This window comes from Sturnus vulgaris, chromosome 2 (genome assembly GCF_052056855.1).
Source record: "Sturnus vulgaris isolate bStuVul1 chromosome 2, bStuVul1.hap1, whole genome shotgun sequence".
NCBI classification, from domain to species: Eukaryota; Metazoa; Chordata; class Aves; order Passeriformes; family Sturnidae; genus Sturnus; species Sturnus vulgaris.
The window spans coordinates 31,262,381-31,286,152 of record NC_142244.1 but is presented as its reverse complement, the minus strand read 5'-3'; the positions used below and the strand labels follow the sequence as shown (position 1 = coordinate 31,286,152).

Below are 23,772 nucleotides of genomic sequence, written 5' to 3'. Positions count from 1 at the left end.
TCAAATGAAATTCAGTATAAACAGGTTTTTTAAAGTCAAACTCAAAAGTGTGATCTTCAAATGACAGTTCTTTTTAATATTGCAATTACTTTTTTTATTGGGAAAAAGGGGAAACAATTTATTTTGAGTCTGTTAAAATGCTAGTTTAGACAGTGATGTTTCCATTAACTGCAATTAGTGAATTTGACTAGCTCTAGAGTAGAAAAGAGATGACAAAATACTTTTTTGCCTCAATAATTTTTCCTTTTTCTGTTTTAAATTAAGATCCAGCTGTATGATGGTACCCCAACATATTTGTATGGCCCAAAGCATGATAATATAGTATTAGTTCCCTAGAGTCAAAAAAAATCCTTCCTACAAGCAACATCAGGAGTTAGGGTATCTGGAGTAGCCTCAGTCCCAGTTCAGTGCATTCCCAAACAGACTTAATCTGATGTACTGACTCCAGTAGGTTTCTTCAGGAGAGAAAGGGCTAAAGTGACAGCACCTTTCCCCTCCTTGAATTCTGTGAGCATTAATTCAGTTCCTAGGAATCAGGACAAAATTATGGTAGCAAAATGAAAAATAATGTCTGTGGAAAACCCCTAGATGCAGGATATAATGCTATATAAAATCAAGGAGGCTTCTGACTAGTTTCTGCTCCAATGATGTATATGCATAGAACAGTGATAATGGAGACCTCTGAACTCCACAGAATAGAAAAAATCCATGGACAAGCTAGAGGAAAGGACTGACTGTACCATATGCATGATAAACCTATTATCAGTTCAGAATTTTGCCTGTGCTCATTAAAATAAAAGCTCATTAATTAGAGAATAATAATATGTTGTCATCCTCATAATACAAATAGAGCTCAAATAGCAGTATTTATAATGGTGGGCTCTAAAAGCACTAATCCAACACAGAACATCCAAGACTGAAAAACACAGATGTTGTATTAACAGAAAGCAGAACATAAAAAATCCTGGAGAACAAAGAACAAGAAAATCACCAGGCAATGTATAAGAAGTTTCTTGAACATACTAAAATTGAAAGGTATCATGTATACCAGATCCTCATGACATTAAAGCTGTAAAAAAACAGCTAAAGAGGATGGAATGCTAAAGAGAGAGCTGAGGAGGAGCAGGAAAGATAAATGAATGATATGTTAGTACCCTTGCTATCAGAAAAAATCACAGACTTTCTTATCTCAAGGGCACTTGTTTTGGAGCCATAATGTGACATTAACTGAGGTGGAAAGTCCTTAAAGAGAGATTAGAGGGCAGCCTGAGCAATTTAAATTGGATCTAAAAGGCTGACAGAACCAGACAGTTCATCACAGCAGTCCATGAGCAATAAAAAGAGCACTAATACAGTAGGTTTATGATGTACACATAAAATGCCACTGGCTTTGAATGACAAAGTCAATATGCTATCTAATCTTATTCCACAGCAACCTCAATGCACCTTTTTGCTACACCTGCAAGTGTAATGTATTCCCAACACTGTGTCCAAAGTTCTGCTCAGTGTCAGCCTCTGGTGGGCTGCAATAGCTGCCAAGAAAAAGACAATACTGCAAAAGGCAGAGGGAGGTCCTCTGAAGCCAAAGGCTGGTTAGCCTGACATGAATCACAGGAAAAACAATGGAAAACAAGAGTTTAGGGCTGAGGAGCAATTAATACAAAACGATAGGACTAAAACATAATTGCTGCCACCTAGTAACATTTGAGGAATACAGATCTTAAATTCAAGTTGGGTTGACCAACATACCCCTTCAGAAGTGAAATAACTGAGTTTTATACTTCATGTAATGTGGATCAAGAATTGCCCAACAGATATCAACAGAGTCAGATCATCGGTTCATGGGGAATTCCTCCAGCCTCAGTAAACCACTCACTGTTTTCCAATATGTTCATCACTACCCTGGCAGCAGCTACAAACGCACTGCTGGGAAAATTTGCTGAAAATTTATATATTAAGATAATAGTAAATAATATTAAAGAAAAAGCATTTCCCCTCAGAAAGCATTAAAACATCTGTATTTAACACAGCGAAATTCAGGCTTATGCATCAAGGCATAAGGAATTCACGCCAGGTACAGAAAGGGTACCACCTGCTGCAAAGTATCACTGGCAACTAAATGTGACCTTTCCGTTGCATGTGGTGGCACAAAAGGCTCAGGTTCCTTGTGCTCTTACAAATGAGGAAGTAATAGGAGTATGCAAATGTGGGATTTTTTTCACTGTCTGGCTGTGCTGAGTCTGTTGAAGGAATACTGAATACATGCCAAAAAGAGGGATAAGTGAATGGACAACGTACAGAACTAAAGCAGAAAACATGCCTTATGACTAAAAGTCATAAAGTATTATTATTTAAATTATCAAGGTAAGACCGAGGAATAATTTGATCAATGTGCATAAATATTATATAGAGAAAAATGATGCATACTTCATCTGGACTTTTAAATCTAATAAAGCAAGCCTAAGTAAGGACCAATGAAAGTAAAGGTCAGTAAATCCCAACTGGAAATCAGACATGATCTGTGACAAGAGACATGGCCTGCCATGGATAATACTAATTAAAAAAAAGGTCTACTAGTCAGCATGTCTTTGGGGAAAATAAATCTTGCTAAACACAAGTTTGGCTGTCAAACACAGCCCTTCAGAAGTGAAATACCTAGGTTTTACATCTAATTGAAGCAGTCTTTAGCTGGATCAAGATTACTTATTTTCTTGAAAGTGGCATAAATTTACATAATTAATTATACAAAGGATTTCAACCTGCGTGATCATTTGGAAAGTGACTCAATTTGAGCATGTTTCAGGCTTCTGCGAGGTTTTGTGAAGAGAGATGGTCTCTGGACAGAAAAAGGCAATTGCACAGGTACAATGAAACCTAATTGTCAGTGCTGCTAGATGGTATTTTGTGCTCCTGTCTTTACCTACAGGCATGACATGAAAAAAAATCAGAGCCACTTAGTCTAGAACTGATGCCATAATTGCTTTGGTTTTCACTTGAAGCAAATATAATATGGAGAAATCCTTTGGGTACAACAGCCCAGGTTGCTGTGTACTAAGGGTAAAGGATCTATTGGCAGGAGTCCTAACTGAGTAAATGATGCTTTAATTCTCTTGGGACATCACCATACTGGACAATAACTGTTATGGTGAAGTATCTAACAGCTTAAGATAAGGCTCTTTTTATTAATTAAAGTTTAATATTAAATATATACATTAAAAATTGTCCTATTATTAAAGGTACTAGGAGATCAAAAGGTTGAAGTACTCAGTGTTTTCAAGTAGTATAATTCGCATATGTTGTCTTGTGTAAACAAAGTTGGATTGAAATGTTTTTTTTCTGGGAGGTGTTCAATACCATCCCTACCCAGCTGTGCAGAGAAGAATTGTGTAGATGTGTCGCTTTACAGCCCTTTGCTGTCACTTTCTTCAAACAGTCCTTTACGGATCAGTCTCTTCAAAGCCCCATCGAGGTCTGAAACTGCACCCTGCACAGAGCTGCTTTGAAGAACTGTGCTGCTCTCTAGGCCAGAAGAAAGTCATAGAGTTCGACTGTAAATTTGTTCCTATTTGGAGCTATAGGATGAATTACTTCAATGCTTGGGTAAGCTCTTTGTTAGAAGGAGAGCAAACAGATTCTGCACTCTAGGTGTCATTTCTTTTAACAAAACCACGGTAATTCATGAAACCTGAGTTCAATGCTTATTTATAGTCTATTCAAGAAGTACTATCTATAGAAAACAAAACAAGAAAAAGAGTCACAAAGTTTCCTATAGTCACAATGTGTTAACTGAACTCCTGCAAGTGTTTCCGACATTTAGAGTGAGCAAGTAAAGTCATAGGTCCCATCAATGGTCAACTAATGTTCCAGGGGATTCAGTTACTGTGTCTAGGCACATGTTCCACCTGGCTACTGGCTTAAATCTGTTTTTTCCATTTCCTCTATCAATGTAAGTCTTGGGCAACAAGGAAATCTCATGTCAAGACTTTGATTTCTTCAGTCTTTCATGTTATTCTTCTTACAGACACAGGTAAAACTCCTTCCAGAGTGAAGTACTGCTTCTAGTCCAGTTGGAAGATCACTCTTATAATTCTACAAGGCAAAAGGGTCATCATAAAAAGTAATTTGTTCTCATTCCTCCTAACTTCCATGTGGAGCATCACCAGTCCTTCATAGTGCATGAAAGTTCACTTTGGGGGTAAAACTCTGTGACTGGTTAGTAAAGTGTTTGTGAAGATAGGAAGATAGCTGACTACAGTGAAAGAAATGAAATAATAAACTACGCAATGATTATCATGCCTTTGAAGTTAGCTGCAACCCTACCTTGGGATAAATGGAAATTTTGTATATATCCACTGGTTTTCTCATCTCACTTTGTGAGTGCCTTTAGGAAGCTCTCAAGGTGCCCTTTGTCACCAGCTCCATTTGTGAGTAGTATCAGGAAAGCTCAGTCCTGGAAGAAATTGTAGATCCTTTTGTGCACCAAAGACACGCTGTGTCTTTGTAACAGATAGTGGTGTCTGACATCTTGGTAATTCAAGGGATAATTGTTATCTGAAGTTGCTACAGAGAGACATTTTATGAGCATTTCATGGAGCCTTCCCTAAAATTCCCACTACAGGCTGAAAAACTGACTTTTCCCCAACTCATAGAAGTACTTCATAAATGAGCTTCATAAATATAAAAAAGGTCCTTTCAAATACAGCTTTTGTTGTAAAGCAGTGCATAAACGACAATATTAAAAGTGACTTTTATGAAAAATTCAACATGTTTGGAGGCAGACAAGAATACTGTGGGTGTGGTCGTCAGGCAATGTGTACTGTACCAATTCAGAAGAATCTCAGCCATTCTTTACTTAAAAATTAATAACCATAACTCTTTTGTTGTATTTGCTGCATGCAGTTCATTCACCCTTCTAGCAGCCTTGTCAGGGCAATCACTTCCCAGCACATTTTCTACTGGTGAGTCCAGTTAAGTCTTTTTCCTTTTAGCTGTAGAGATATTTAAATAATACACCATCTACTGTCTGCTTATTTGGTGCTCTCAGCTGATAGCAAGTTGTTATCTTCAAACTGATGAATAAGCAACTGTCTGTTATTGCCCTGGTGGGTAAATAGCTGTGTTTGCTCTATTGACCCCCATACTTCTGTGTGTGGCTCAAGTTGTGTCCCTCTCAATTGTCTCCCACAACCCAGGCACACCTCTTGCCTTCTGTTCACAACAAATATATCTCCAGTCCATTTGTAATGCAGAGTAGACAAGGTTTTGCAGTTGCCTGACATTGAACAGTTTCCTCTGTTTTCCTTGTGATTCTTCCCAGGTGACTAACTTTTCCCACCATTTTCCACCATTTTTCCAGCCATAGCTGATAGCTGTTCTGATATTGTTTAATTCTGTATACCACAAAACAGCTGGTTTTAAATGTTCAGACAGGCCTTTAGTTTAATAGGCACAAAAATTGATTAGATAAGTCATTAGGCTCAAAGGTCTATGTCATCTCAGGCATTATTTACTTCTTTAAAGCCTTGCCCAATCAATTTCCAGCCAGGCACACATGCTAAATGTAAAGCTGGAGAAGGCACCAATCCATTTTTACCTCTTCACTATGCCCATCACCAGCACTGAGGAAGGAACTGTTGGCTGGGAGGTGCACAAGTGCAATAAAAGACTTTAGGTGTTGCTAGGTGAAGCCAATTTGTATTTTATTTTGGGGAACAGCATATGGCAACTTTTCACTGAGTCTGAGGTCAGTCAGATTTCCAGGCATAGAATAATACACATAAGCATGTCTCTAACCTGCGACTCATTAGCACAACACATTTTTCAGCCCTTGCACTGTGCTTTGCCTTGGTACCTAGAAGAACTTTTATTTTCCACTCATGCCAAAGTTCAAAGCCTCCAGTGTAACAGCAACCTGCAAATTGTCTGGGAGTCAGAGATGCTCTGCTCAATGACCCTGTGACTGCACACCTTTGCCTTCTCAGATCCTTGGGAGCCTGCCTTCCCCATTAATCACAATGCTTTTACTGTAAGACACAGAGGTCCAGCAGCTGCTCATCAAGAATCCAAATGAATGGGCAGAAACTAAGTGACCTCAGTCTGAAGAAAAGACAGGTCTTTCATCTTCTCACACAGTAATAATATGAAGCAGGAAATATTTGCTCTGAAGGACAGATTAGGATTTCCTATTAGTTCCCTTCCTATCTTTTTGCTGGACCACGTAGTGTTTGTAGTAAGACACCAGAGAGGCTCCTGTAAATGCTCAGAGGGAAACTGAAAAAAGAACAGATGGGCTTTTTCCTAGAAGTGACCACAGAAATAGCCTCATCAGCTATTTGACTAAGAAAATTAAGGAACTTGAGGAACTTGAGAAATCTTATCAGGGAAGATATTAAGAAAAAAGGGCTTCAAAACCAGACTGTTAAAGCAGTTATGGAGAAACAGGCCAAAACCACAGGGAATTTTGACAAAGAGTAGTACAGCAGTTCCCAGCCTGTATCCCACCTGTTGCTGTAACTTCCCATTTCCATTCTGTAGTTTATGGGAGAGCCCGTGTTTGGGGTAGGCAAGTCCACAAACCAGAGCAACGCACAGAATTAGCTCTACTTGATAGAGTCTCCTAAAAAGTCATAACCCCCAACAGAAGAGCATGGTCTTCTGACAGCCAGAGGTATTGGAAACCTTTAGGAAGATTTTTTCTGTTGTACTATTTGTACCCATACACTTTAATTCTTAGTGCTTTTTGTAAAATTTTGCCTTGCTCCAAAGTGACAGAATTTATATATTTTGTTTGGGATTGTCCTGCATCATTTTGTTACCTGAACAAAACAGTGCAAAAAGAAGTAATTGATCTGATCTTGTTTAATATTGTGCAGGACACAACACTGGCACATGCAGACAATACTGTCTGCCCTTTGCAGGCATCTTGCAAAGGTGTGCACCTCGATTATATTCTGCCTTGCAGCAGCGTAGATTCTTAAAACAAGACAGCTCAGATCGCTCAGAATAAGGGCAGCAGAGACATCCTAATAAAATCTGCTATTTTCTACAGAGTTCTGAAGCGCCAGCTGCTCCATTTCAGATAAAAGATTCTGAATTCCCTGGCCAGCTCTGTATGTGGAATGAGTGGCACAGGTTCCTCTGGGCACAGCCTGGAAGCTGTCCTGTCTGCCCACCAGATCTGCCTGTGCCTGCATCTCTGCACATGCTGGGCAGTTGGACAGCTTGGGCCAGCCAGTCCCACCTCCACTTGGGAATGCTCATAGCCAGCTTCAGAGGCACTGGTAAAACAAAAGGAAGCAAGACTGGCTTTATGGACAGGATCTGTCACAGATCACTGACCCAGGTGGAGAAGATGAGCAAACAGTTTCTTAAACAAGTAGCTATAAAAAAGTAAATGTGAAAGTTGGTAGTATTTGATATTTCACCTTAGGAGACAAAAATCCTCCACTTCTCATGCTGAAACACACCTAGAGCCTTCTTAAACTGTAAATGGTAAATTCTTAACAGGAGAACTTCACTCAGTTTAACCAACTGACAGTGATTTGTGCTAGGCTGTCCATTTCCAATGAACTGATCACTGAGGTAAAAATCCTGAGTTTATATACGGACCCACACAAGCACCCTCCACAAATGATACAGAACACATCCCCCAAAAGATTTGTGTTATAAGTACATAAAATTAGCAATTAGCCAACAGCAATAAAAACTCATACGTGTTAATAGGATAATGCCATTGGAAAGGAACAAAATTAAATGGTACATAATTAAATTGTGGAACGTACTGTTTTTGCTCCCCAGCCACCGCCCCTGCTGACAAGGGCTGCTCTGGACGGGAGCTCAGGCTAATGGAGCCACAAGTTCAGCAGGTTCACTTTATCTGTAGCACACAGCATCTGGCCAGTAATTGCACACACCGTGAGCAGCTGCCCTCCAGTCACAGGTACGGGGCCCTCCTAACACTATCCTTGCTCTCTCAGGTCACTTCCCATCAAGAAAACCCTGATCTGACTGTGAGAGAGGGAGCAGGCAGTGAACACTGACAGAAGTTCCACTGCAAATGAGATTGACTTTACTAGAAAGATTTTCTTCTGTCTGGTTGACAGAAAACCACTCTGGAAATGCTGGAGTCTGCATGTTTGTGAAGTGAACTCATTACTCCCAGGGTTGAGGAAAGCTTCCTGAAGGTAATGAGCTGCAATGCCTGGTATGAAGTAGGTGTGCACACAAATTTGACATTTACCTGCTATTCATGTGTTTGATTTTGAAACAAAGTGAAAAAATGCACAAGTTGGCCTGAAAGCCACCATATGACTGTAGTCATTATAAGTATAACCTGTTCCTTTGTAGCACTCCCTGCCCAGTGGGGTTATTCTCTACATACTCCTTCTTGATTCTGATTCCCTTCTGTCAGGCAGGTATGTATATCCAAATGCCTAGATCAGCAGGATGCTTTGCATTTTGATGTGTATATCCATTAGCACCGACAAGCAACACAGAAATGAGAGGTCATTCTTCCCAACCATGGAAACTTCAACAAACACATTTTTTTACTTAGGAATGGCATGAATATTCAGATTTACTTTCCAAGCTGACAAGGCATAAAGGAATGAATTAACCTACATTTATTCTGGATAATTTTTACTGTCAACAGTGGGAGCTAAGTCTGTCTGTGACTTGCCTATTTCTGCCAGTATTTTCCTGAAAAATGGAATAGCTTTGAAAGACAGAAATTTTGGAGACAAACAGCAACTGCAGGATTCCTCTAAATCAGGGTCAAACCTTGCACTCATCAATTCCAAGTAAAGTGGTTTTGATAAACCTATTCAGGCACCTAGAGCAGTGCAAGTTTCTCATAAGCGCCAAGACAAAGCCTTTTACTTTGATCTGACTGATGTTTTTGAGTTAACTGAGACTAGACAGGAACCAAACTGCAGTACCCATGTGAATGTGACCTGACATCTGCAGGCTGTGGTAAGGACAGCCTTTGTTTTGGTTAGACTGTCTCAAAGAGAGGAAAACACCCATGCAAATGGAGAGGTGATCCTCTATTTATTCACCTGTGTTGTGCTGATTTCAGGCATGTTTGGGTTCAAGCATTTTGTGACAACCAGAATGAGGCAGATAGAATTTGCTACATATTTGACGTATCATCATTTGATAGCCCATGCTGGTTGTGTTGAGAATGCAGTAGATATTAAAACCACAAAGTGAATACCACACTGAATAGCATGATTAAACACACAGTAAGGTAGAGAATATTCATAAAGGATCAGAAGACAAAATGCAGAATGCAATCCATGTGCCAGTGGGCAGAATGCATTGAATGAATGGGTAAATGGGACTAAGTCATTAGTATAATTTCATCAGTTCACAAATACCACTGCCAAATCAAAGCAGCTATCTATTTTCTGCCCAAGAGCCACACATTATTTTTCTTCATTACTCAGTCTTCTTTAGTTGGATCCTATAGAAGCTTAAAACTGTGAGGGAAAAAATACAGCCTGTATGGAAAATTGCTGTGGGATCGCAAAAGATATAAAACTTGGCAAAGAAAATGAACTCTAAAAGCTGTTTTCTTTGTTTATGTGTTCTTCCCAGGGCCTCTTGTTTATGTAAGGCTCAATATATGATCAAGTTACCTTGCATCAGCCAGGCTGTGGTAATTGTCTGTGTATGCACTTTTGGCCTGCAGCAAATGCAAGAAAATGTAACCTGGTTTAAGGCCCTTTCACTGCAGGCCTAGCCCAACTTACCTTACATTCCCTGTGGGGTGAGAGCATGCACCTACCTCAGACACAGTCACACACTGCATTCCAGGAGCCTCATGCTGTGCCTGAGACCTAGGATTATGAAAGGCATCCTAAAGGGCATTTGGGGCACCTTGTTTTTCCTCCTGCAGGTATATTGCACAGGCACACGAATGAAGGGCTTACCTGCCATGCCTCCACCTTCTTTATGTCTGCACAGGACCCGTTGGTGAAGAGTCCCTTCCCAGGGGTACAGGTATAAATATCCTGCAAGGCGTGGGCGATGGAATACACTGCCAAGTACACGTTATAGGATATCCGCAAGTGTGTGTAGTCCAGGTATGGTGTCTCCACACTAGTGATGTTCTCTTCCCCTGTGCATGGAGGTCGGAAGGAAGATGTTCCATTTCCAGCTCCCAGCCCCTCTTCATGGCCCTTATGGAAGGAAGTGGAAGCAGGAGAATTTTTTGATCCTTCAGGGAGATAGCAGTTAAATGTCTCCTCCCAAAACTCCTTGGCAAAGCCATTGTTGGTGGACTTCTTGGGATGCACTTTTTGCAGGAACTCACGAAAGCCTGGGATCTGTCCTGCCTTCAGTGCAAACCCGATGGTGCTGCCGATGACACGGAAGAACTCTGGCATGGCTATTAGAGAAGAGCTGGCCCAGGCCTCACTTGCCAGCCAGATCTTGCCAGTGATGTTTCTCCTGACAATCTCTTTGATGAGAGGCTCCAGATCTGGGCCACTGGAAAAAACAACAATCACTCTTGCTGTGGAGTTCTGGATGACCTCTACCACTTGCTGGATCTCCTCTTCATCTGAGTACTGGGAGATGAGCTCACTAAAATCAATGCAGATATCTCTCTCCTCTGCCTCTTCCCGAAATTTTTCAATCCCTGGCCGGCCATAGTCATCATCAGCTGCAATTGTTCCCACCCAGTTCCAGCGAAAGTACTCGATGATGTCTGCCATGGCTGTGGCCTGGTGCTCATCATTGGGGATTGTGCGCAGGAAGGACTTGAACTGGTTCTTATTGCTCAGGAGACGACTGGATGAGGCATAGCTGACCTGTCAGAGCACAGCAAACAAGCAAAACACACCATAAAGTGAAATGCCTGAAATAAATTGCCTCCATTTAGCATCACTGTCAGCCTAGGAACTGCATTTTCTTAGCTCGTGTTTGCAGGTGATCCACTCTGAGGGCCTGCACGCTCTTCTAGCTGTGCCTGTCCTACAGAGGCACTCATACAGGAGCAGCTGCTTGGACCTGAGAGGCTGGAGCCAGCTTGTGCCCACCTGCAAGGTCAAGGATCTGAGGGAGAGAGAAATAGATACTACATTGGAGGAATGGTAAAGATTTATGTCAAATCCAGAAATAAAAAGAATGTGCCATCTAGATAAATGAGGGCAATGCACTGAATTCGGACAAAACACAGGCTTTCTCTGTCCTGAACTGGACATGAGACAGCAGGATGGTATTGGCATTCCAAAGCTACTCTGTCTTTCTCTCCTTGCCTTTGACATCCATCCCCTTCCTTAAACAGGCTCCATCAGGCACTATGTGTCTTTTATATACAATCCCTGTAAGTTGACATAAGAAGAATGTGTATCAGCTTCCTTGATCCTGCAGAGTGTTATGGTAATGCTGCTTTAGCAGTGTTTCCTGACAGCTGGCAAGAATCAGCAAAGAAGCCAGTGGGCAGTCCATGCTTCATAAGCCACCATGTTTTATAGTTAAAATTGGATTTTATTTCCTTTTCTAAAACTATCAAGAAATATTTTATTTTCCTAATCAGAACAAGTGACACATGCTCTTAAGATATAATATGAATTATCTACAAGTAGGAAGAAAACCATAAATCCCAGATAATAACAGTTTAAAGATCTGGAGAACTTCTAAAACACATTTTGAGATTGGTATCTGAATTCTTTAGGACTGACTCTCATTTGAAAAAGTCTTCTAGAAACAGTTCATTATGTGCAAAGTGGAAATTTACAGAAAACCTTATCTTCTCCTTAAACTCTGTTATTTAATGTTTCTGCAAGAAGGAAATAAAGGAGGTCTCGTAATGCAGTTTCATGGGCCACAGGAGTAAATCCTCCTTTCACAGAGCTGTACTGTCCCCTGGACAGGCTGATGCTTAGTGCTACTCACACCATCAGACTTTTGCCAGGAGGTACAGGCAATGTGTCCCACTGCCACATGTGCTGTAAGGGGACACAGAGGCGAGGTGCTGAGAAACAGAACAGAAGTTGTAACATTTTCAGTGTTTACATCAACAGAATGAGTAATGAACCGTACATTAATTGTAAAATACACCTCCACCTCCTACTGAAATGTAGGGCCTAGTAAACCTAGATTTGCTAATGGCCTTGCTATAAATGGCTGTAACAATTCTACTCAACATCTGCCAGTCTAAAAGCCTGCTTTCAGTTGTCGTGCTTCAATGACCTGGCTGAGACTTCGTTCCAGAACGGAACCTCCTGACATCTACCCTTTTCTGCAGCCTCAAGATAAGGCTACTGCCTCATAGGACAAATGTCATTCTCTATTTAAAGAGAAAGTCTGAGAACTGCAAACATCTCTTACGTTCAGTTGAACTCACCAACCCTTCTCGACTGCCCTTGTTCACCTGGTAATGTGATGAATAAATCAGCAGTGTCCCATAAGATGTCATCAGGGTGTTTATTATATGCCAACTTCCAATGCCACTCTGGTCAATACCCAGTTAGCACAGCTTAAACCATTCTTGCCCTGCTCAGAGACCAAATGTTCAGTTTTTCAGACTCCTGCAAAGGAGTCAGACTGATAAGACTCAACAGACATGATATATTACTGTGCAGAGAGCAATCAAGAATCCTTCCTTCTTCATTCGTGGTGCAGATGGGAATTGGAGCCCTGGCTGAAGCAAAGATACATTTCTCAGGACAGACTGAGAGCACATTCTGACACAATCTTGTTATAGGGGCTCTTGTGAGCTCTGGCACCTCAATTAATTTTGGAAGAGGAATTGGAAGTGTTAGGCTGTACAAGGTAACACTTAAATGGATAAGGCCAAACACTTTTTCCAAAGCTGACTTCAATATAGAATCTAAAATCAAAAGCAACAATAATCTAGGCTTGTACTTTGCTTAAGGTCTTGGCAGATCAACAAGCCTGTTAAACAAAAGGATAGGACCATGGATGCTGGCACTGGCTCCAGGAGAGTCAGAATGCAGCCTGAAGAATGTGCAACACAGGAATTGGCACAACCACATCACCACACAGGTGACCTCAGGACAAAGGGCATATCCACATGATTTCACAAACGTCGTTTTGGATGCCCTAAGCCAAAAGAAAGGCAGGCTAGCTCAGAAGAAACCTCCATAGCATCTGATCAGCAAAAGCAACAACTTTACAGGTCACCTACTTGAATGATCAGAGATGCTGAGAGACCTAAAGAGCAGCTGGCAATGACGAAGCTCTGCCTTCAGTGGGCTCTGTGGGAGCTGGACTGGACCAGAGAGTCACTACTGTGAAGTGATGACACAACTAAGCTGTCAGGGCTGGCAACTGTCATTGACTGACCTAAAATACCTGTATTCACGGACTCAACCACTCTAGAGGACTCCAGTCCTCCTAGACCATGCTGCTGCTGGCCAAATGTTGTTATGGCTGCTCAATAACATTTGTATTTGGGGACTGCAAAGTGCTAGCAAGACACATTTCTATCATAACAGTGACACCCACCCCCCTTCCACCCCCCCTATTTTATTATTTCTCTCCTTGAAGTTCTATTGGAAATGGTGAAAAATAAGCAATCTCTGCTTAATCTCTGCAGAATAGAGAAGCAAGCCACTTCTGTAACCTAAACAAGTGAGGTGGAAGCGTACCTGAGGTATGTAAAAGAGTCCCAGCAGATTGGCCACAGCAGTGGAGATGCCAGACCCAGTTGCTCCCACAACTGCAATGGTGGAAGGGATATGTTCTGAGCAGTTACAGAATTCGTCCAGGTTCAGGGAGTCTATCTTGTTCTGGGCCACAAAACTCAATGTGGCCTCCAGGGCTTTCGAAACTGTGTTGCAAGTGTCAAATATCCTGTATCCCAGGGTCATGTTGGGAAGGAGAGTTGGGCTGCTGTTTATTTCTTCTATGGCAAAGATCATAGCCTGGAGCCAGCGGAAGCCTCGGAAATTATACCTGGGGGAGCAAAAATAAAAACAAAATAGAGTGAGAGGAAGGAAAACAGAGGAGATGAGACCAGGAATGAGGCAGAGTGAAAAATTTCAGATACAAAAGGCAAAAGCAACTTGCTCTATTTCTTGCATCCTACTAAATTTGGAAAATTTTGCTTTTGTCTCTACTGGTTACAGAAGAAGCGTGTTTATACTATGAGGTTTAGTTCTAGCTTTCAGCTTTTTGGTTTGGGTCCTCACTCCAGAGGTGAGCTTTTCTAAGTCTCCTAAAATCTGGGGAAGTTGAAAGACAGCATGTCTGGAGTGATGACTCTGACCTGTCCCTTGTGCTCAGGACCTAAACCTGATCTCATGATCCCTGAGGAAATGAATGTTGTGATCCTCTGACTGAAAGCTACACCCACCAAGTTTGCTTTCAGGCTCCTCTGACATGTTTCTGAATGCAGATGGCAGTGTCTGCTAAGCCTGTGATGCTGCCTGGGACTTAGGCTTGGGGATACTCCCAGAGTGTGTCAGCTCCTGCTGGCTTTGGGCAGGCAGAGCAGGCTGAGACGCAGCACTGGCACGCTGCTGGATGCAGAGGTGCCTGGGAGCTCTGCTCAGGGAAATTCGGCCTCACATGACACCCTTCACTTTGTGAGAGAGAGAGCACAGTCAGAATGTTCATACCAGAGAGCAGAGACATGCTATATATAAGTGTATACTTATAACTTATATAAATATAAGTCCTAGTGCAAACTGATAACTTGTTAATTAGATACTTCAGTGCCTTCACTGAAGGAGTAACTTTTTGAAGCCTCCTCTCTTGTCTAAGATGGAGAAGCTGAGTCTTCTGATTATCTTTCACCTGTGCATGGAGCTATAGCAGAGCTGCAGATTGGTGGCAACTGTCCTGCAGGAGCTGGGAGTCTCTGTTTACTGCATCAGTAGCCTGGCAATGGAAGAAGCTGAAGCACAATGATTGCTTATCCAAAAAGGAGAGAAACTTCTTCTTGAAAAGCAGCAGCTTTGATATTATATTATTCTGAAGTTTTACTGTGTTTTCTCTTATAAAGTTGCCCCAGCAACCAGTGTGTGCCTGTGAGGCTAGCGTGTTTTAGGGCAATGCAGCTGGAATGGCAGAATCTCTCATCAGCTGAAACCTGCCCTTCCTTGGAATGCACTATGGGTCAGGATACCAGTTAGTTTGCAGTTTTGTGCTGAGTTGCAGGTGAAAACAGGAAAGTGTCAAGGTTGTTATGCTTGAGATCCACTGGGAAAAGTGACGGGCCTCAAAACTGGAAAAGCCTAAGGAAATAGCCTGCCCAAGAACAGATTCTATATGAAATGGTAAATTGTAGGTTTCACATGAGTTACATTTTGAAATGCTTAGAGAAATATTTCCATTACTAAGCTGAAGATTTCTAAAGACAAGCTTCATGAAATCACAACCTTTTAGTCTCTGAGATACATGACCTAAACATTTTTAATTACTGGGTTAAATTAATTGCTTCCAGAGTTGATGTTAGCTGTGTCTAACTTTTTAAAAGCTGAATGAATAAAGCCACATTGCTTCCATTCCAGGAGTTTTATCTGATTCATCTGGGGTCAGAATTTTGAAAGATATCACATCTAAGGTTTATCTTTAAGTCTTAAAAACTTCATTTATTCAACTTGACTTCACCTCTCCAGACATCTTGGGGGGGGGGCAAATTCCAAATGAGGTTCAGCTCTGAGGTTAGACCTCAAAGCCCAGACAGCACAATTTCAGTGCAGATCTTTTCAGGTCAAAAAGTTTGAGTCCTTAGTTATAACTTATTACCAAAGGGACAATTAGTTTTATTAAGATTAGTCTTTAGAAGCATGGGAGCATGGGTTACTGATAGAAGTAACTTGGCAATTTAGAATATTTTTTGCTCTAGTTCCAAACCATTAAGGAATGAGATGCAACAAGAGAGCTCTGAAATAAAAGAGCAAGGCTCAGAGGGATCGAGTCAGTGAATGTTGTGTACAGGAAGAAGACGTGTTGGGCACACCATGGTGCCTCACATGGTCACTAATGCACTGGGATAAATGGAAACAAGGAAGGGTTTTGTGCCACTTCTTTTAAAAAAGCTACACATGTTTACAGATATTTTTAATATGAATAGGATTTGAAGGAAGGAGCCATATTCAGGCTCCTCATGTAAGAGAGAAAAATCTGATCATATTTTCTATATTTATTTAAAGGGAAGCCTACTGAGAACCTGGGAAGTTCAAAGATACCACTATACTACTGAGAAAAGCTTCACACAGTTGAGTGTATGCAAAAGCAAATTTAAGCCTGTTCACTTTAAATTATACAGGTGAAGTATGGCACAAAATTATTTTGCCTGCTTGAAAAGAATTTGGCTTTAATTTTTTAAAATGCCACAAGGTGGTATCTTCAGATGATATCTTCAAAAGCAGTGGCCTGGATCATCTTACCCTTTACTTCAAAGAAATATTTGGCATTTAATTCAGTAAATGCAGACTAAAGCCCACAATACACAGTAGCTTTTGTTTTCCTTTCTGACATATGCACCTGACTAGTGTATATTTACAGTATAAGGCCTCTAGTTCAAGTACTTGCATTTGGAATAATTTTATTTTGGAGGGAAAGGAAAGTAGGGGCTGTTTTCTGGGAGCTAGACTCAAAAATATCTTTAAAATTCTTCCAACAATTTATCTTAAATGAACCTAGGCAAGAGACCTGCAGTTCTCTTCACTTGCACCTCTGCTGACAGCAGCAATCAGCAGCTCAGGAGGAGAGGATCAGATGGGATGAAGACAGCTCTCCTCACTCTGCCTTCTCTAACACCTGATAGATCTTCAGACAAGTTGTCATTTTGTCATCTGAGACAGTGTTGTATTGGTTCCGTAGCACAGATATGGTCAGACAAAGGCAGTGTTGCCAAACGGTGCTAAATGAAGCAAGATCCTCCCAAGTTCTATGAATGGATATTTTCTGGACAATTTCTCTCTCACTGTACTGTAAGATCCCAGCAAGGGGCTGCAGATAGGCTCCTCTTGGCTTGGTGTGTACATGAAGGACTGCTAAGAGCAGCCTTTGAACCTGGCAGTAGGTCCCACTGATGCAGCTGACTTCCTGTGCTATGCTGCTGCTTTGATTAATATGCTCAGTCACTGGAATGCTCTGTCAACCATGCAGAAATTTGACTGGTAATTTCCATAAAGAAACTGTACTGATAGTATTTACTATCAGAGGCAAGCTTTCATTAGATTTCCAGAATATTTAAATAGCCACTGATATTTTCTTGATGGAAAAGAATGAGCCTCCAAAGCTCATTTTCTGCCATATTACTTTACAGGTATGTTCACATAGTCTTGCATTTTGTGAGATGTGGTGCTATGAAAAGTGGCCATTAAGCTCTAAATGAGAGTTTAATGTAAATAATTTGGAACCCACAGATGTAGAGGGGAATTTTTATTTACACTCCTTCTTAAAGGTTTCCCTTCTGATACTCGTTCTCCCACCTCTCAGAGTGGGATCTTTCTATTCCCAAGGAGGAGCACAAACTGGGAGAGAGAAATTGGAAACAATACCTCGCTGTAACTGTCACCTCTGCAGAGGACAGCTGTGCAGCAGACCAGTTTGCTGGAAACTAAACATGTCTGTCAAACAGTGCTCAGGATGGCTTAAATGCTCCAATCAATGTTTCAAAGCAAGGCTATGCAAATTGAGGGACACGAGCTGTCTGCATGGTTTAAGCTCCCCATAGCTCCATCCCCTATTTGTTTGTATGGTTTGGTTTGAAGAGCTCTTACTCTCTAGATCCAACAGGGAAATTGGTCCTGATCCTTGCTAGTCCCCATAATGAAGTAATTCACAGCCTCATGTGTATTCATGACCTTCATTTATCACACTTGCAAGGTACTAAGCAATGGAATATGAAGCATAAAAAGGAGAAAGTGATGTGGAAGCTCTGAATACAGCTTTTACTTACCCTCCCATATCTGACAGGTACTTATACTCAAAAATGGTGGCAAAGCCTGATATACCTTTTGATCACACCAGAACTCCTCTTTCTCTAGTGGTTGCATGCACATACTAATTTCTCTGTCCTCTCTAGATTTTCAGTACATTAATTGCATGTTATTACTGCTACTACCACTGTTATTTCTAAGCTATGCAAGGGGGAGACTTTCAGTCATTTGTTGGATTCCTGCAGTCATAAGTATAATGAGTTGCTTACCACTCTTACAAGCAAGGACTGTGGCTGAGGGGAATTATGCAGAACAAAGAAAATTAAAAATTAAAAAATTGCAATTCAGAAGCTGAATGGAAGAGAGAGAAAACGATATAATTGCATCTTACGGAAAAGATTCCAAATATCTTGTTATACATTCAGGTCTGCAATGGGATTAGCAAATACATCTGCAAGGGCTAGAGTTAAAATTCTGTTCTCTCAGATGGAGAGAGAAACTCAGTGGGCTAAAGAGTCCTGGATCCATGCTCTATGAAGTCTCACACTACGATGTGGGAACAATGTCTCACCACAGTTTCACAGCTTGAAAGCTTTGTGTCACAGTGTGGGACCTTGGCTAGACATGATCAGAATACAGGAAAACTGCTAATCTCTCTGAAATCAGGAAGGGACAGAGAAAACAGGTTATGAATAGGCCTCTGGGGGTGCTGACAGGGAATGAAATGGGGGTCAGGGCTTGCTTGTGCTGTGCTCAGTCTCTGCCTCCACTGCACACATCAGATATGCATCAGCAAATGTTGTAAGGAAAGTTGCTGCAGCAGCACCTGAGGCATACAAAGATAGGAGCTGTATTTATATCAGATGCAGGATCCTTGATTGCTGAAACAAAAAACAGGAAACAAAACTGCTCTCACTTTGTGTATTCCTATCTGACATTTAGTGTAGCAAAATCATGGGTACTTTTCACTTCAGACTCTACAATTCAGTGTTTAGAGCACAAGGAAGCATTTTCAGTAACAGCAGCACAAAAAGAACACAGAACAGATTTTACTGTTCCCTTTTCCTTTCACTGCTGAGTTATATATGTAGTTTCTAAATAATCATGTGCCAGATATGCATAGTAGGTTCAGGCCAGTATGTTTGCTGAGCTGGAGAGAAAGATGCTGAACCACAAGAGCATGGAGAACATAAAAACTGAGAAAGTGAAGAGAAAACTGTCCTATCCATTTTGAGAATCTCCAACTGTCCTGTCCATTGGAAAGCCCAGTTTGGGAGCATAGGTATGGCACTGAATATAGCTAAATGTCCAAACAGCACTGATCAGGTTGAACAGTCTTCAGAAGAGAGGAAAACCACATTATCTTAAGTTGTTTGATTCTGAACTCTAAAACAGACTACCCACAGGGTTTCAGTGGGACCCTTAGGTCTTGTCATGGAGCTTTTCATATGGTCTGATGACTTGCTGCTTGTCTTGGGGTGACCGTATGATGCCTAAATCCCCAAATCGTCTGTTCTGTTGGTGTTGAATATTAAATTCTGCAACTTTAAGACTGGTTCCAGGAGTGAAAGGGCAGAGGGGGAAGAAGAAGACGTGCAGAGTTTGTTATCAGAGACTGCACGGGCTCCCCCACATTCCTGCACACAGACTGTGCTGTCTGCAGTGGACAGTGACAGCTCTCCTTTGCTCTTGGTTGGTTTTCTGGCTAGCTGAGGCAGAGAAGCCCCCTGGATTGGTTTTTTTTTTCCCCTTTTTCTGTTTTCCTGGAACTGTTTGAACCTGCTCTGGACTAAAAAACCAGCAGAGCACCGGGAGCTCGCACCTGTGGCCCCCCGGGCCTGGCCTGGGCATTGCCCAGCACAGGAGGGACTGAGAACAGCCTGAGTGAGCCGGGCTGCCCAGGGAAAGAACTCTTCTAAATCTGTCATCTCTTCGGAATGGCGACAGGTTTTGCTGTTTGATATTGTTCATTGTTGTGCTGGGAGGTGTGTTGCCTGTTGAATAAACAGTTTTCTTTTTTTTTCCACTTCTCTCCAATTTTTTTTTCGTTCTCTTTTTCCCCCCCCCCCCGAGCCGACTGGGGGAGGGACTGCTTGGAATCTTTTTCTTTTTTTTTTTTTTTTTCCTGGAGGGACCTCATTCAGAGGTTTCCTCCCAAATTTGTCCTAAACCAGGACACTGCTGCAAGGAAGAGAGAGAGGATGATCATTATCCCAGAGTGACCTGGGTCTAATTTTCTTATGTGATATGAGACACATTTTCCTACATAGTAAAGAGATTAAAAGCTGTATGCAACCATCTGAAAAGGGGGCAGGTATAAAACTTTTTAGCCTCAGCTTTGAAAAGATACAGCAGTGCTGAAGAGGGCTCAGAGAAGGGCAATGAGGGCAGGTAAAGGCATGGGACAGATTTAGCACCTTTGGTTTGACCATGTACAGTCACATTTGTGCTTCCCTATGGATTACTATCCAATTTCCTAATCTATGGATTAGGAAAGGTTTTTTTTTCTTCTTTTACAGAAGTTTTTGAGACAATATTGGGGAGATTTACTTTGTGAAGAAACTAGAACCTTTTTTTTCCTGCCCTCATAAATGTAAGTTTGACAATTCCAGACTAGTCACTTGTCTGGAACTTAGGAAACTCACAAAATATAAGATTTTAGCAAACAACTTGAAGAATGTATTGGACTTCTAGAGTCAGCATGCACAACTCTGCCACAGGCTAATGCCTGATCACAGGGTCCAAAACCAAAAATGACCACCATGATTGTGTTGAGAGACTTCTGTAGAACTCCAGCAGGAGGTATTTTCTGACTTCAAAACTGCTTTAAATAGAAAATCCTTTCAGGAAAAATATCTGCTCTCAAATTGATGTGTACCAATAACAAGGAATACACACAAACATTCCCATGTATTTATTACCTCTGTTATTAAAATCTGATGACTAATCTCAAAAAGTCTTCTCAATCCAACCTCTTTTGAATAAAACATTTCCTGCAAATGGACATTTTCTGGTAAAGATGTGTGCAATTAAGCAACTTCCAGTTATTTCTGGTCCAATCATCTCCTTGTTGCTTTTGTACTTTCTACTATCTCTGCAGCTAGATCTCTGACCTTCATTCTTTCTCCACTTGGGTTATACTAACAACTCATAATTTATCCAACTCACTGAAGGATCTGTGCCACAAATGCCTGCCTCTGCAGACACCTTTTTTCTCTTTTGCACCTACATCTTCTTGGTGCAAGGGTAAGAAGAACAGGGATTTTATCCAGGTGAATTTCAGCTGGAGGATACCTTTTAGCAGATTGAATGCCATCCAGAAGGATCTCCCATTGTGTCCTTAAAACAGTTAGTCTGGCTTTTCAGGATTTGCCTGTTGTTGGCAGTGCTACCTCATTAACATGTCTTTTGGCAACCACACATTTGTAGTACTTGTGGAGGAACAGTTTCCAGCCATCTCTTCCAATAATGTGACCATGTCAAGACAGTCACTGAGGTTGACCCAGAGTCGACAGAAATTAAAGTTTTCAAATATCTGCATTGGCCTGCCTGCCAGCTGGAGCAGGAGAAGACAATAGAGCTAAAAACATCCATTGCTTTCCAGTATTCCACTTTTAAAATTATGCATTTGGTAGAGAAAAAAAAGTGCTGAAAAGCTGGCAGGGATTCTTGCTCCATGAAATAGACATTGCATCTACATTTAGTTCAGGACTTTCCTGTGCACACACAGAAGAAGCCAACATAATCCCTGCTTATTGACACTTGTGTGTGCTCCCAGTGACAGGTTCTGGGGATGATCTCATAACCTAGATGGACGTGTCTTGCTCAGTGTCCCAGTGGGAAACCACACCTGAAATCTGTGAGTGTAACAGGAATGCTCTCAGCCATACTTCATTGCCATCTGCAACAAAACCGTACTAGATCCCCAGTCTAGGACGAGAGGTACAAATAATTCCAGATACACAGTTCTTCACATATGATAACAGAAGAAGTCCTGTAACACTGAAGTGTTTTTCCATGCATTGTCATGACAGAAATCCACTTTTATTTTGTTTATATAATGTTCCAGTTGCAACCAGTTTCTGTCACACTTTCCACTTGTTCTGTGTATTATGTGAACACTTGTAATGTTAAAAATTCCTCATGTTTCATCATAAAAATGTCTACACTTTAATAATTAGAGAAATTATTTTCATCTGCATTTCTCACTCCAAGGTTAACTCCCAAACACGAGACAAAACACAAATGTGTTGTTTACACAAAAGAGAAAAGAACTCTGGGTGAGGAATACCTGGGGTCAAGTTTGGGACTTTTACAAGTCCTAAAGAGACATTTATGTGTCATTCACTGGGATTTTTCAAAAGCTGTAACCTATTTCAGTCACCTATCACCTATTCACTTGTTCAGGCAACTGAACAGTTTGTAAAGTCTTAGACGATGACAGGTAGAACTGGACAAAAAATTGATTTCTAAACTATTTGACCATGCATTACTTTAATCAAAAGAACTAAAGGGCACTATTGGTAATTCTCCTGCTAGGGAATCTGGTTTTCAATATACTGTTCAAATGTTCCCTGTAAATGGCCAGATAGATCAGTATATTAATGTTTGGGCAGCTTCAGATAGTACGAAGATTGCTCTCTTTTAGTGTCCAAATAGTATTTATGTCACTGTTTTACATACAGACTTGTTTTTTCCATTATTTACTTCATACCTTCCAATTGGAAGCATCAGATTACAGATTATATTTACACAATTTAAAGTTAAGAAATGTGAAGATTTCCCCACCAAAACTTTTAATTTTCCCTTTTACCATCTTACCTTATACACTCCACTGATTCTGGCCTTGATTTTAGATCCTGGTCTTTAGCAGCCACTCCAAAGTGAATGGGGAACAATCCTCCAAGAATAATGTCTCCCTTCTTCTGTGCCCGTTGGTTTGGCCCATAGGCAGCAGTGTTCCAGGTAAACAGAAAAAGAATCAAGCAGCAGCTATATGAAGTCATTGTTCCTCTTTTCACCAGAGGGTTATAGGATGCAGAATTGGAAAAGGTGATGTAAGAAAGAAGATGTCAAAGCTTTTCCTTTCCTTAATACAGCACAGAGAGGATTTGGGGCACATGTTGGCAAGGAGATAAGCAACAAGGTGGGAGCGACAGTGCTGGTGTTTCTCCCTCTGTCTTCTCCATTGCAAAAAACCAATTCAGCTGCCCTTCTTCCTTCATAACTGAAGTATTATGGAGAGCCCATCTCTGAGAACTGTAAGAGAAAGATTTGAAAGTGATTCCAGCTATACACCAGGACCCCACATTGCCATGATGATTCTACTTTGTCAAGTCAAGCCCTCAATACGCCCCTGAAGCTGCCCCCACTCAACAACCCACCTGAGGCTTATCACAACCTTGGCAAAATCATCCAGGCACTCTGGTGACACAGCCACACCTCCTCAAACAATGTCGGAGGCCTGAGTCTCTGCCACATACCTAGGATGGATGGGTTAATCTTCCTATGGTTCTGCGTGACTCTGATGCTAGCAGATGCTGTAAAACCTGTGATCTGATTGGTGCCCATGAACAGAGCACACTGTGAGATGTGGGTGGGCAAGTGAGGAATAAGGAAGCATCAAACAGAGTAAGAATCAAACCTTTCTCTTAAGCAAATAACCATAATAATCTTTTGGTGTTGATCCATCAGAGAATGAATTCCAGGGAAGCGTTTGAAACCAAGGTACTTTTCCATAATGAATCATGAAGGCTTGAAAGGTTCAGCAATCATGCCATTGAAAGCTTAGCTATAACAGCCTTTGAAGCCTGGTTCCTGGGGATGAAAAACACTGCACTTTCTCCATGCTCAATACATTTTCCCTGCAGCATGTCTACAGGCCTCCCAAGTGAAGAACTAACTT

At 41.3% G+C, this 23,772-nt stretch overlaps 1 protein-coding gene across 1 annotated transcript in view; it reads right to left on the bottom strand.

The window, feature by feature from the left end:
• Positions 1–23,344, bottom strand: part of CASR (calcium sensing receptor) — a 46,184-nt gene extending 22,840 nt beyond the window's left edge. The window contains exons 1-4 of the mRNA XM_014884125.2: positions 23,252–23,344; positions 22,689–23,126; positions 13,620–13,926; positions 9,933–10,814 (exon numbers count right to left, since the gene is read on the bottom strand). Of these exons, the coding sequence (XP_014739611.1) occupies positions 9,933–10,814; positions 13,620–13,926; positions 22,689–22,873 (1,374 nt within the window). The 5' untranslated portion in view covers positions 22,874–23,126; positions 23,252–23,344. The remainder of the gene's footprint in view (positions 1–9,932; positions 10,815–13,619; positions 13,927–22,688; positions 23,127–23,251) is intronic.
• Between the last annotated feature and the right edge of the window lie 428 nt (positions 23,345–23,772).